Below are 15,596 nucleotides of genomic sequence, written 5' to 3'. Positions count from 1 at the left end.
CAGTAGTTGTGGCGCATGGGCTTAGGTGCTTCCCGGCATGTGGGATCTTCCCAGACCAGGGGTCGAACCCGTGTCCCCTGCATTGGCAGGCTGATTCGTAACCACGGTGCCACCAGGGAAGTCCCTTGATCTGACTTTTAGAAGGATCTCTCTCAGTTGCCATGTGAAGAAGAGATTGTAAAGAGCGGACAAGAGAGGAAGCCAAGAGAACAATTAGGAATCATGCATTAAAGCAGGTGGCAGATGATGGTGGAGGAGTGGACTGCAGTGGCACCAGTGGGTTGTGAAAATTGGCTGGTGAAGTGCTAGACTGCAGTGGTTCTCAGTGGCCGGTGTGGGGAGGAGGGTGGATTTTGTCCCTCATGAGACATGTGGCAATGTCTGGAGGCACTTTTGGTCTCATAACTGAGAGGGTGCCACTAGCGTACAGTGAGTGAGGCCAGGATATTGCTTAACATTCTGCAATGCATAGGACAGCCTTCACAACAAAAAATTGTAGAAAACATCCGTAGTGCTGAGGTTGAGAAACCCTGCACTGTAGAGATACAAGTGTAACGTAGAAAAATTACAGTCCTGCCTTCATGAAGCTTGCGGTCCGTGATCTAGTAAATATTGTGTACAGTTGGAGTATCTAGCAATACACCTACTCCAGGCGTGGGTCAGAGAAGAATTTGAGAAAGTGACACATAAAGTTGAAACCTGAAGTATAAATACACTTTAACCATACAAAGAGGTTGGTTGGATTGGTGTAAAAAGTGTTCCAAACCAAGGGAGGAAGTATATGTGAAAATCTAGAAGGTTTCTTTGAATAGCACCTTTGGAGATACAGGTAGGAGTCGGAGCAGAGTTGAACAGGAGCAGTGAAAATCAAGGTCACAGTGAAGTCCCTGTGAGGGACACATGGTAAACAGTTTGGAGTTTGCATCTTGAGGGCTGCTTAGGACTCTGCTTTTTTGTTGTCTTAAAAGTAAGTTTGCTGTTGTCTGATTTTTGAGGATTTTATGTCTTGATACTGGCCAAATGATCATGCTTTAAAAATCTGTTTTCCATAAATTGTAAATATAAATGAAACATGGAAATGTTTTATTTTGTTCTAAGTATTAGCAAGTTCTGAGATTTATTTTCCTTTTCTGTTTTAAATAAATTGTGGAACATAACTAGGTATCAAAAAACCTATAAAACAGTTTTTAACTTTCCCCTTCTTATAGTCCTTATCTTTCCATTGCTTTTGTTTTCCGGTAATTATAGCATTAATAACTTATATTTTTACATAAAATAATAGATCAAAAGTATTTTTCCATGTGGCTGTGCTGTGCTCATAGGGATCATTTTTAGTGATTATAAACCATTTCACTCAGTGGCTGTACCAAAATTTTCTTAACTGTCCTTTTATTGGACATTTAATTTGTTCCAGTTTCTGCTTTTATGAATAATGCTAAAATGAGTATATATATGCAAATAACTTTTTATCTTACTTTTTTTGTTCCTTGTGTGATAGTAAGGTAATATTTGCTTTTTATATTTTAAAATAGGTACTACCAAATAGTACCTCTTGTTTCACTGTGTGAATTCTGAGTTATCACATTAATTTAGGAACTCTTTTTAAAAACCTACAGAAATTATGGAGAAGTCTGGTGAGGAAGGAATGCCTGATCTTGCCCATGTCATGCGCATCTTGTCTGCAGAAAATATCCCGAATTTGCCTCCTGGGGGAGGTCTTGCCGGCAAGTAAGTAGAAGAAAAAGAACTAATTTTGACTTCATTTATAGTTAGTAATTAAATAATTTTTGGTAAGAAGTACATCAGTTATCTAAAGATGAAATGGGTTGATAGTTCTTATACTAGAGAAGAACTCTAAAATTTCATCGAGAAGAGCTTTTCTTTTCAAGGCATTATTTATTATACTCTTTGAGGATGAAGGTCCTTCTTTCCTTGGTAAATGAGAACAAATGGATTGTGCAGGATCAAATTCTGAGTGAAATGCAGATACTATGTTCTTGGCAGATATTTAATGAGGCAATTAATTATTGAGTGTAGTTAAGATATGAAGTATTATTTAAAATACTCAGAAGCTTAACAACTGTATGTAATTTAATAAAACTAAAGCATATTTCTTTTTAGGCGCAATGTTATTGAAGCTGTTTATAGTAGGCTGAATCCACATAGAGAAAGTGATGGGGTAAGCTTTATTTTATTTCTTAAGTATTTTAAATAATTTTATAATATAAATACTGGAAATTATGACTGCTTTTTGTTTTAAGGAGTCAGTTAAAATTAAAGGAAATATATTGAGGTGGAAGGTAGAGATAAAGTTCTGTTTTGTAGATAGGTTTGCTTTCATTTAATGGGCATCAAATACCTTTTTGTGTGGGCTGTACTTACTTCTTCCCTGTATGTCTGCCTTTCCTTCTCTTTCTCCCTTAAATCTTAATTTTGAGGCAAACAAAGAATGTGCTTTTAAATATGTCAATTTCTCCTCCAGCAGGCTGCTATCATCACTGGAAGTTAGCAATAGTGATGTTATTATTTTAAAGACTAGACCTTTCAGTGCCCCTTTGTGCCCAGTTGAACACCTGAGGATAATTTCTTTCTAACATTCTTGTTGTGCTGTGGGTATATATGTTGAACTGGGATAACCATTTTGTTGTATCCTGCTGTGCTTCATCAGAGCAAAACTCTTTGTCCCTTTACCTTCCTTAGAAATACTGATCAGCTGCTCCTCTGTAGGCTTTTTGTTTTATTTTAATACTAGTACCAGCAGGCAAAACAGTGTCCTTTTTTAAAAAAAACTGCCCTAAATTTCAAAGTCAGTAATTCAAATAACTGTCTTCTCATAGACAAGTTATGAGTTTTCAATCAGAGACAGATTATGAGTTTTCAAGTTTTTGGACATCTAAAAATGAACAACTTAATTTTAACGTGTATGCTTCAAAGATTTAAGGGAGCCAAACATAGTAATGAAACTTGTTGAGAAGAAATAGACTCACCCTCCAAGTCTCTAGCTCCTCTTGGCAGGTCTTGAGAGAGACATCAGCCACTGGTAGAAATTATGTATCATCTCAATTGCATTGTTTTCCAGGGTTCATTATTGCACAGCAATATCATATAATTTCTTTTTTCTTAACAATAAAAGTTACACTGACAAAAAGGGAAATTTTTATAATTAATGCATTTTAGTTAGTTGAATAAATGATACTATATATTGCTAATAACAGAATTTATACCTTGGCCTAGAGCAGTGATTCTGACACTTTCTTTTGTGGCACGTCCCTTAAAGTATTAAGAATTGTATACAAAGATGTGGAAATTAAAAATTAAAAATAAAGATATGTCATGTGATGCATTTAAAGAACCCTAAACCAAACAAGTGAGGATAGGATGTTGATACAACTAAAAAGATGGTAGTAATTGGGAGGTAGAGTAAAGAGAGTCTTACCTCTTCAGCTAGAGTATAGGTTCCACACAGCATCCACCACCAGATTTGGAGGAAGTAAGACCTCAAATAGTTATTGATTCATTATTAGCCATATAAGTACTCCTGTTCCGTCATGTGTTTGAAAATGCAACCCCAGTGTGTAATCTGAAAAAATTATTTCATAATATACTTGCTGGATTTCTTGGTCTCTCAAGAAAGTTGGCAACTTTTACTCCAAAAAAAAAGAGTTTATAACCCAGAATTTCTGTTTAACATATACCAAGGATGAATTTTAAACTTTTTTTAAAAATAGAAAATACTTATTATACATAGTAGCTGTATAAACAGTGAATAAGTAGGCAACAGAACCATGAAACTCAGAAGAGATGCTCAGGATATAAAACTGGCCTTAAAGACCATTATTATATGAGTATAAATTAAGGAGATGTATAGTTAATCACCTTTATATATAAGCTTTCTAAGACTAAACAATCCACCGTGTAATGAATTGGTGTGGGAGGAGACTATGAAACATAAGGCATGGTCCCCCATCCCTACTCTCAATGCACCTGGCAATGTAGATATAAACATACAAATTAATTAATAAAAAGGTTTCACGTCATTTACTAAAGGATAAAAAGAAATGACAAAATATAGAATGTGATTAATTGCCATGTGAATTGTACAGTGATTGCTTGGGAAGTCAGATTTTCAGAGAAAAGATTGGATTTGAAGAATGGTTTGAATGGCAGAAAGTAAAGGAGGAGGATGATAGTTCACATGGATGGTCAAGGCGAGAACAAAGTTTAAGCTATCTTTGAAAGAGAGGACATCGTTTTGGCTAGAGCAGAGAATTGCTACGGTGAAAAATAAGAATTCAGGATGCCAGAAGTATTTGTGAGGAGACTGGACACACCTTTTGAACTTTGTATTTTAGAGTGTGGAGACACCATGTGTTTGCAGCATAAGAATGACAGACTCAAAGGAGTATCTGGTATTTTAATCTGTTAGAAACATATGCAATATTAGATTAAAGAGATGCTGGAAGTCAAGTAGTTGTGAAATGATCACAGAGATGATAAGTGTAAACTCATCATTAGTAGGTAGATGTGTGGATTAGAGAAACTTCCTTGTTTACTGTAAAAACTCACTTTTGCAGCCCAGAATCCTATTTTGGGAAACATTACTTTACCCTTGCAGAATAATCACAACCTTAGAAAAATGTTGAACCACAATCACAAGTAGAAGAAATGTACTAAAAAATACAAAAGAAACAGAAAACTGAAGAACTTATAGAGGTTTGATTAAATTCTTAGCTCTTAACTTTACCCACTGTAGCAGTGAGTTAGACACAGAAGTGCTCCATAAATGCTTCTCAGCTTGGTTAGATCTGTGCCATGCGGAAGATGCTGCCAGGAAGTTCACAGTGGCAGGGGCTGATATAGTTAACTTGCAGAATGGGAAAGACAGAGGTATGGTAGAAATACAGAGGAGGAGACAGTTGGGAGGTGTTATTTTTTTTAAATCTTTTTGAATAACAAAAATAATTTTTTATTCAGATATTTTAAAAAAATGAATGCTAGTCAGAGTAAATCAGAGATTATTTAGATTCCTAAAATGTCTGCTTTATGTCCAAGATAGAATTGTTCTGCTGTAAATGCCTATAAGTAGTACCATTAGAAATAGGGATTCATTCATTTTTCTTATATTAAAAAAATCTTTTGATTAATAAAAGTATTTTTAAAAGCTCAGTTGGATATAAGTCAAAGTAAATCATTTAAAATATATTCAGAAAGTTCATTATTTAGGGGACTCTTCTTAAGTTGCTTTACTAAATTTTTGTTTTTTAGTTCAACTTTCTGGAATATGTTCAGTCTTCTTAATATAAGCAATATTGATATTTTCCCAGCCTTAAAATCAAAATCTGTGGAAAAGAGTCAAGTGTGAATTCTTAATAAAGGGGTTCGTGAATCCCCAAAAAGTTTTTGCAAATGTATTTATGTGTGTGCATACACATTATTTAATGATTTAGAGTAAGTCTGTGATTTTCATTAGTTCCTCAGAGGAGTCTGTGACCCCCAAAAGAATAATCACCAGAGGATCAGAAAAAGTAAAACTGCATTTTGCTTTAAGTTGTTGTTATATAAGGTAGGGCTCTGGAATCACCCCCTCCCCTGACCGCCCTTCTTTTAAAATGCTAGTTTGCTTGCTTTTAATTGAAGAATAGTTGATTTACAGTGTTGTGTTAGTTTTAGGTGTACAGCAAAGTGATATACAGTTTTCTGTTTTGTTTATGTATTTACATATATATATATTCTTTTTCAGATTCTTTTCTGTTATAGGTTATTATAAGATATTGAATATAGTTCCCTATGCTATACAGTAAGTCCTTGTTTATCTAAAAAAATGCTAGTCTGGTTTTATTACTAGAATTTAAATTCTTTGAGATCTGGGACTTCATCTGTTTTGTTTATGGCTATATCTCAGCACCTACAGCAGTGCTGAGCTCTCACCTGGCATACACTGAGAGCGCAATAAATACTAGTTAAGTTAGAAATATTTCTTTCTTGTAGTTTGCAAGACTATCTTTTTTTTTTTTTTTTTTTTACATCTTTATTGGAATGTAATTGCTTTACAATGTTGTGTTAGCTTCTGCTGTATAACAAAGTGAATCACCTATATGTACCCATATATCCCCATATCCCCTCCCTCTTGAGCCTCCCTCCCACTCTCCCTATCCCACCCCTCTAGGTGGTCCCAAAGCACCTAGCTGATCTCCCTGTGCTATGCAGCTGCTTCCCACTAGCTATCTGTTTTACATTTGGTAGTGTATATATGGCTAAGACTATCTTTAAGTCATGTATTTTAAAAAATAATTAGAGGTTGCTAATTAGAAGGAAAGTTGATTTTTTGAGCTTCATATTTTCCATGCCAAAAGGTTCAGTTCTTCCCCCAAAGGAGACTTAAGATGCTTTTGAATCAGTATACCACTGATCAGGTAGCTGTGTAAGTTGATGATTTTCCAGTGATAAAGGGGGAACTTGTATTTACCCAGCTCCTACTTGTGCTAAGCCATATCTATATATCTATATCTAAATATTAATTATAGGTAATCTCCTCAACACCCTTCTCTTACACAGAAGACTAAGAATTGGTGCGGAGTAGCTTGCCCAGGTTGCAAAGCTAGATAAATCGAGTAGCCAGAATTTGAATCTAACTCAGAATGACTCCAAAAACTATTCCCTTTACACCTTTCTATGCAGCCTTTTGAAGATATTTAGAGATTACATATGTGTCTGTACCCCACCTCTGTCTGTCGTGCAAGAAAAATCATTTCCCGTTCTTTAGTGAATCTCATGTTTAATAGTCTTAAAATACTCTGTTTTTTGATGAGGAATATTTTATAAACTTGTTGAGACTAAGTAGTCAAGCCCAGTGTCTTATTAGTTATTTTTCATTTAAATACACATTTTTATTCTAACTAAAAAAACTTTTTAAGGCATTTGGATTTTGAGAAGGGGAGGGAAGACAGGACAAAAGCCCCCCAAAATCTCCCTGTTCTGTTTTCACGTTATTAAGTTTTATATACAGTCTTCTTTTTAATTTTATTTCAAATAGATCAATTATATTTTTATATCGCAGTTTTAGGATTTTGTGAATACTAGGTTTTTTGTAAATTGTTTCTTGTTTACTTTTTCACTTGTCAAAGCATTTTTATGGAGAAGACCTACCTACACTGTTTGAAAATGCACTAATTTTAGTCACTATTTTTTAAGGTGTCATTTGACATACCACTTCTTGTAGCTGTGTGGTCTTGACCATTTAAGTGACTCTTTAAAATTATTTCACATTGATTGAAGTTTACATGATCCTTGAAGATAACATAATTTATTAGATTCTTTATTAGTCACTGTTAATTGTATCTCATGAAGTCATATTTGAGAATCTTCTAAAAATTATTTTTAACCTGATAAGCAGGGCATGGGACTCCAAAAAACATAGTAAATATACTAGCATTCTTCACTTTCTCTCCACTGTTTTAGCTAATCATTTGAAGAATTTCACTAATGGCAACTGTTTTTTAAAAATTGCTGCAAATAAATATTAGCTAGTTAAATTCCATTAAAAAAAATTTTCCCCCCTTCTCTTTGCTCTCTGCTTGATTTATCCATATTCCTGTGTCTTATTTGGTGTAAGGCAGTGTTTTCATAATGAGAAATTTGATTGTCAAGCTGTGTTAGTCTAGATGACAGTAAAACCTTAAAAACAAAATCTGAGGGAAAAGTCCTAAATTCCCATTTCTGTAATTGCCTTAAATTTATTTTGCAGAATAATTTAAACCATCCCATCTAATATGATTTTTTTGTCCTATAATTTTATTAATTTTTCTGTGACAGGAAATGCATTATAGACTTCAATATGAAATAATTTGTGGTCCAATTCTACAATAATTTTAACCAAAATTTATTTAGTAAGTGTCTATTTATATGAGGCACTTAGTATGCAAAAACTGTTACCATAGTGTATTCAGAAGAACATTCAGAGGGACATTGATGTTAATTACACCTGTACACAAATCTGAGTTCTGTCACTTACTAGCACTGTTACCCTGACAAATAACTTAAATCTTTCTGAGCCTTAGTTTCTTCACTTATAAAAACTAGAGTTGCAATATCTATTACGTAGGGTACCTGTAAGGATTAAATGAGATTATGTATGTAAAGTTCTTAGCCACAGGCATTAATTTTCCTTCTCTAGGTGGTAGGGAGGATACAGAAAGGAATCGAAATTATCTTTATCTCAAAGATTTTACAAAGATTTGGAGAGACTTGTGAACAGTTGCAAGGTGGAATTAATTGCTGTGATAAATCTATAAACGTGATGTGCTTTGTGTGTGAGTTCAGGTAAAGAAGGTGCAGCTAAACAATAGGTTCCTTTTCTGATATTAATGAAAATCCATGAGAGAGTTGTATAACAGTATTTGGAAGAATCAAATGAAATGGCTGGGGAAGAGGTTTCACCCATCCATTGTCTATCTAGCACAATAGGGCAATGTAATTTGCTATAATATAAAATGACTTAAATGTGGTCATTAACTCAAATTCTTTTCAATTGGCCATTGTAAATCCATCCCTACTTAATTTACAGTTTGAGTTTTAATGTGTTTTTTATAAAGCAACTACTTTTCTCTCCCCAACTACCACTATTACAGCAATTCACAGAAACATAGATGATTACTGTAATAATAAATGTGTCAGATGGAGAGTGAGATACATCCAAATACAACAACCTTTGATCCAACCTTATCAATACGCTCAAAGAAGTAAGACAGTTTATCAGTGGTTCTCAACCTTTGCCGTATATCAGAATCACCTATCAGGCTTTAAGAAAATCACCCCAACCCACTGAATATGAATATCATGGGATGGAGCTTTGGCATCTGTATAATTTTTTAAATTCTACAGGTGATTCTGATGTGAAACCAAGGTTGAGCTCTCTATGTGTAACTGTCCACTTGAAGCAGATTTTGTTTGTGTCCTAGGGAGTTGTCAAAGGGAGTTGTTGGTTTGAGGGGTTTTTATTTGGAGGGCAGAGAGGAGTCTTATGCCCTTCATTAAAAGTTCTTTGTTATATACTCTCAAATAGAAAATTTCCTTTTGGCAGACCTGATTAAAGACTGATGAGGTTTATGACTAGCAAGCATTTATCTCATTGTTCCATCTTAATCTTTCCTGAGTGGATTCAAATGAGAAACTTTATTTAGGGAAATAACATTTATTTAGTACAGAAGGAAAGGTAAGGGAGGAAAAAAGAGAAAAATCTTAACAGAGAGCACACTTTATTATGTTCTCTCCACACAATAAATTGTGCAAATTAAAAAAAGTTATTTTGATAGTTAATATGCTTGATGTAGAAAATTGGAGAATTCAAAGAAAAATAAAGCTTCTGAAACTTCACTACCCATTATTATCATTTTTATATTGCTGTATTTCCTTTCTTCCCAGACATTTTACATAATAATATCCTAAAAAATATGGACAGAACACACGTATACCTACACATAAAACATATGTTGTACACAGTGTCATCTCTTGCTTTTTGCCAGAGGGGCAATTTAAAAAAAATATTCAAGTGCTCTGATTTTTCTAATAAACATTGCCATTTATTATGTGGTTATAGTAGTATTATCTTTGTTGAAGAATTATAGAGTAACAGCCTCCAAAGATGGTTAAGAGTTTGTGTCAGATCATCTATATCAGTAACCTTTTTGTATTTTATTTTCCCAACATTTTATGATGAAAACTTCCAAACATATAGAAAAATTGAAATAATAAAGTGAACACCTGTACACCTACCTAGACTCAAGTTTTAACATTTTACCATATTTGCTTTCTCTCTCTCTATGTATACATACATTACTTTTTTAAAAATTAATTAATTAATTAATTAATTTATGGCTGTGTTGGGTCTTCGTTTCTGTGCGAGGGCTTTCTCCAGCTGTGGCGAGCGGGGGCCGCTCTTCATCGCGGTGCACGGGCTTCTCACTGTCGTGGCCTCTCTTGTTGCGGAGCACAAGCTCCAGACGCTCAGGCTCAGTAGTTGTGGCTCACGGGCCCAGTCGCTCCGCGACATGTGGGATCCTCCCAGACCAGGGCTCAAACCCGTGTCCCCTGCATTGGCAGGCAGATTCTCAACCACTGCGCCACCAGGGAAGCCCCTACTGTTTATTTTTTGTTTTTTTGTTTTTTTTGACTGAACCTTTGACAGCAAATTGCATATACAATATTTTAGCTGTAAATATTTTGGCATGCAGCTCTTGAGAATGAGGACATTTTTCTGTATACATAACCATAACATTATTATTATACCTAAGAAAATTGATAATAAATTTAATATTATCTAATATCGAGTCCAAATGTTCCCAGTTGCCCATAGAATGACTGTTATCATTGTTACATGGTCTAGTCCAGTTGTTACCAATCAAGCACATTAAGCAAGCCTTTAATGAAGCTCCCAATATTTTTTCCCATTAACACTGAATATGAAGAGTCTAAGCCAGCTTTTTATAGGATGTCCTACATTTTGGATCATATGATTGTTTCCTTGTGGTGCCCTTTCACGCGATTCTTTATTCCCTGTTTTCCTGTAAATTGGGAATTAGCTTTATTAGAGTCATGTTAAACATTTTTGGCAAGAACACAGGACGTAACTTTGTACTCCCTAACGCATCACATCAGGAGTCACATGCTACAAGGTTGACTTGCTTTTAGTCTGTCAGCATATCAGTATGATCAGCTTGGATATTAGAGCTTGTTCTGTAAACAGGATTAAGTAGCTACTATTGTAGAAACCTGTAGGTTTTACAAAATTCAATAAAATATAAAAGAATTGAGTAGTTTACTGTTCATATCTTATTATAATGAATAAAATGATTGTCTATTTTTAATCTAGAGATGTTTTTAGTAAAATATTTAAAGACAAAAAGTAAATAGAAATTTTATCCACAGAAGCTTTACAATTCCCTCAAAATCTAGTTTAAATTTATATAATTTTACATTTTGTATCTCCTCTCCTTCCTGTCATTTAGCAGAAATGAAGAATCTAATGGCTTGCTTTTCTGTCCTTTCCTATTGCTTTAAACACTAATTTCCTTTTGTACTAAATAATTACAGCCAATTATTGTTTTTTTAATTAAGTAAGTCAGTTTTAGGAGATGCTTGTGTTGCTGTTGAATTTTAGTAGCCAAGTAAATTTCAGATTAAGCTTCAAGTATCAATGTGAAATAAAACATAAGCTAGTTCATGATCATTTGCTAAAAATAACTTGAGATATTTCATTTGGAAATTTTGTTAATTGACACAAGTAACACTACTTATTTAACGAAATGTTCTCGTGCTTAGACTATATTACTCATGGTAAAGAAATGAGTGTTTTGCTGTGATATGTTATGAAATACATGTGATATCCTAGTTTGTCTACTGACACTGGGGTCTTGAATCTTAAAAAAAGGCCTCCGATGAAGCAGAGGAAAGTGGATCACAGGGGAAATTGGTGGAAGCTCTCAGGCAAATGAGAATTAATCATAGGGGAAACTACCGACAACTTCTGGAGGAGATGCTGACTAGTTACAGGCTAGCTAAAGTAGAGGGAGAAGAAAACCCTGCTGAACAAGCTGCTACAGCTACTTCTTCGAACAGTGATGCTGGAAGCCCAGTGACAATGCAGGAAAGCCATACTGAATCAAAAAGTGATCTTGCTGAATTAGACAGCTGTACTGAAGATGCAGGGACAAAGATGGGTGGTGAAAAACTATGACTTTACTTTGTGATAATATTTTTGTGATCTTTGATTTGATGGTTTTTACTTAGGAAGTATAATGTATGCATTTATATAACCATTTTGTTATTTGAATCTTGGTAAACTAGTTTTATTATAGTCATATAGCCTTGTTTTTTAAGAAGGCCTTTGCATACATCTTTATCAGATAGCTTAAAATTGGCTATTGAGAGTACTTTGAATTTAATAAAATTATATGTCATTTCATATTGTATGCCAGAAATGAGGCTACCAGTTATTAAAGTCAGTAGTTAAATTCATACTCGATAGGATTAGAGATTACCGATTAGCAAGATTACTTTATGTTGTGGAAGAACTTGTTAATGTAGAATTATACTGCTTCACGTATTAGTACACTCATAGTTAGCTTTGTAATAAATTTATGTTTTCTTTAGTAATTTTAGTTCTTCAAAGAATGGCAGATGCTGGCCTGTAATTTCTTTTTTCAAGGATGATAATTTGTGTGTTCTTTGACTTGTTTATATTTTACATCTCTGTAGTTTTATTTTTTAGTAGTTCTGAGGTACTGGATGTGTGGTTATTTTTCCTTTCTCTGTATTCTTTATGAAACATAATTTTTGAAAAACCTATGTATTATTCATACAGCTTTGGTTTGTATATTCTGTATAGCCTAACTACATACATCAAAATGTATGTCAACCAAGTGTTTAGAATGAAATTATAAGTGTTTAAGTCCAAATAAAGCATGTGATGTGGAATAACCTATGCATGTTGTACTTATTTTTAAATTAATTTTTTGAAAACAACCAGGTTTGGTATATTGGAAAAATACTCATTCGAATTTCATTTGTATGTATATAAAATTTAGAAAACTTTGGCTTGGTGCGGTTTTCATTAATTAAAAGGAAAAAATTTTTGAGAAGTCTTGCTTACTCAAAGTAAATCTATTCTGGTTCTTATCCCCTTTTTGTGATACAAAATATTAATCTTTGGACAGTATGGACACATGTAGACATGTCAGAAAATTGCCGTGATGAGCTTTTTAAAGATTGTAAGACTGTGAGTTTTGCTATAAGTATTCATCAGATATAAATGCAAGAATTATAAGATATTTTAAATGGTGGCACATATGAGTTTGTCTTTTGTTAAAATGAATTTTTAAAATACAGATGACTCAGTCACATGGGAAAGTGTTTTTAAAAACAATTATTTTGTATATGTAGAACATTTTAACTTATCTTTTTCATGTTTTATATTTATCATGTGTCTAAAGTTGCATAAGGTACCATAAGTTGAAACTTTGGAATCTTCGGATGTAGCTGATGTTTTGATCTATTTTTCCAATGCCAGAATATTTTTAAGTGGTTTGAGAAAGAGGAAGGCATTTGGTGGAAAGGGGAGAAAAAACCCAACCAGTTATCTGTCTATGTTAGATAGATCCATGTGTGTATACACACAATATACAGTACACACACCTCTATGTAAAAATTACCTTTTCAAACAAAGAAAGGAAGGTAACTTGTTCATCTAATTTTGTTTTCTTTTGAAATTCAATCCAACCTGGAAGTGGTGTAGGTAAATAATAATAATATTCTTCCTTTTCTCTTCCTGTAGGGTGCTGGAGATCTAGAAGACCCATGGTAGCCTTATAAGCCTTCTAAAATGCTTTTGATTCTGAAAATTGGGGGAAAAAAACTTTTAATCACAATTTTCTTCAGTACAAGGGAAAAAATATTCTTGTGGATTCCCAGCGTTTTGTGATATGAGCAGAAAATCATTAGCATTTCCCATCATTTGTTCATATTTGTGTTTTCTGGTAATTGCCACTTGTAGCATTGCCTGTACTACAGTATTTTTTGCCAACCTCAGGCATACTGGTTACATCTATATTGAACTTTTGACCCTAGAAACCAATGGAGTTATTTCACCACAAATAACAAATATGCCTGAGGTGCATGGGAATATAGTTAGCTGTACTCTGAAGATACATTATGTGTTTTTTTTTTTTTTTAAACAAGACACACAACATATAAGCATGTAAGAGTAAAGAATTGTATGAGATGTTCCTTTTTTCAGTTCACCAAGTTGGAAGCCTTTTGCAGCTCTGTGACTTAAAATTTCATTTGAGCAATTTACTATAGGATTTATATTTATTATTAATTGTTATTTAATTTTTTTCCAATTTTACCTGTATTACCAAACTGGGTTCTCCAATAATGTCCAAATTGTAATGTTGCCTGCTTCAAGATAAAGTGTATTTGGCAATAATATTATAAACCTTTACAAATTTTATGCATGTACCTACTACATCCTTCAACTCTCACTAGAAAAATCTCTTGAAACCAAATGGATTAATTTATAGCTATTTATAATTTGCTTTGACATCTCACTGCTGCAAATTTTTTTAAATGAGATTTGCCTTTATAATGTAAATTGTGATTTTTGTTTTACATGTGGGTTTCTATAGTTTTAATTTTTCAGCTTTTAAGATACAACAAGTTTTGTGTAATTTGGTATAATTTTTAATTGTTTACGTTATTTTAAAAGCTCAGAATATCACACTGAAATGACTATAAATACATTTAAAATTATCTATTTTAGATCTAAGGAAATATTACAGAGATATTTTCATGGGTTCAGTAACCTTTCATTTTATAACATTGGGCACGGTACGGAGTGGCTGTCACATAAGGTACTTGAAGATTATTAGTTTAATTCTATTTTTACAATAACCTTGAATCCTTGAATTCTTTTGAGTTTTGCATGTATCCAGTTAATGCTGAACATGAAGAGTGAAATATTTATCTAAAAGAAGCTATTGGGGTAGGAGAAGCAATGAATGTATCCATTTGTACATGGTTTACATGTTGTGGATGCTTTGTAAACATTTTCTATCTGTTTAAATTGTGTTTCAGCAGGATGTAATTGCCCTTGTGTGTAGTTAAAATGAGTCATCATCTGGTCCTGTGTGAAATGGAATTCATGGTATTTTCTGTAACATTTTCCTGAAGCTGTTTCTGGAGAGCCACACATTTGAATACAGCTTTCTTGATCATTTGATTTATTGTGCACCTGATTTTTGGTCTAAAAAGGAATTATTGCCACAACATATTTTATTTATTCTTTAGATTTTAGCCTTGTAAGTTGAAGTGCTTTACATGATAATGTTAAAAGCTGTTTGTCCCTTGACTGGGTTTGGGGGGTTGTTAAAAGCTAGGGAATGAAGAATGCAAAATGGTTTGTTGTTCAAACTGTCCACTCTGATCCAACCCTGTACTGATAGTACCTTTCCAGTATGATATTGTGATGTTTCATACAATGCAGTGAACATAACCAACTTGTTACCTAAATAAAGAATTGATAAAAACAGTGTGACATATTACTATTTCATATGATATTTAAAAATGAAAGTCCAGTTTTGAATGTTATTTTAAACATTTTATATAGTTAGAATATTTATTATGAAAAATTCCATACAAAACCATGTAGTTGAATTATAATTCCAAGGAAGAATTAACCAAACTCTAAAGGACAGTACTAAGTAACCCCTTATCCACTCCAAAAACATTTTTTATACTACTTAAAAAAATCTTTTTTAGGGGGTTTGGTGGTCCTGGAAATATAAATAATGTGTGAGTTAGCAAAAGAAAAACCCATATTCAATCCTTATTAATCTGAATTCCCTAGTCTAGCTGTTCTCAACCATTTTGGTATCAGGACGCATTTATATTTCTAAAAATTGAAGATCCCAAAGAACTTTCGCTTTTGTGGGTTGTATCTGTTGATATTATTGTATTAGAAGTTAAAACCGAGAAATTTTACATACTATTTTAATTCATGAAAAATAAAACCATTACCTGTTAACATAAATAGCATTGTTTTA

General features: G+C 33.3%; 1 protein-coding gene across 3 annotated transcripts in view; it reads left to right on the top strand.

The window, feature by feature from the left end:
- PPM1B (protein phosphatase, Mg2+/Mn2+ dependent 1B) overlaps nucleotides 1–15,085 on the top strand; it is an 82,130-nt gene extending 67,045 nt beyond the window's left edge. For 2 of the 3 annotated variants that reach the window (XM_036872324.1, XM_036872322.1), the window contains exons 4-6: nucleotides 1,617–1,728; nucleotides 2,122–2,179; nucleotides 11,426–12,478. In XM_036872324.1, the coding sequence (XP_036728219.1) occupies nucleotides 1,617–1,728; nucleotides 2,122–2,179; nucleotides 11,426–11,731 (476 nt within the window). In that variant the 3' untranslated portion in view covers nucleotides 11,732–12,478. Of the gene's footprint in view, nucleotides 1–1,616; nucleotides 1,729–2,121; nucleotides 2,180–11,425; nucleotides 12,479–13,327 lie in introns of those variants that run through there. The other variant, XM_036872323.1, reaches the window with a different exon arrangement.
- The last annotated feature ends 511 nt before the right edge of the window (nucleotides 15,086–15,596 follow it).

The sequence above is a fragment of the Balaenoptera musculus genome, chromosome 13 (assembly GCF_009873245.2).
Source record: "Balaenoptera musculus isolate JJ_BM4_2016_0621 chromosome 13, mBalMus1.pri.v3, whole genome shotgun sequence".
NCBI lineage: Eukaryota > Metazoa > Chordata > Mammalia > Artiodactyla > Balaenopteridae > Balaenoptera > Balaenoptera musculus.
The sequence above is the reverse complement of the archived record's forward strand: the minus strand, read 5'-3'. Positions and strand labels throughout refer to the sequence as shown.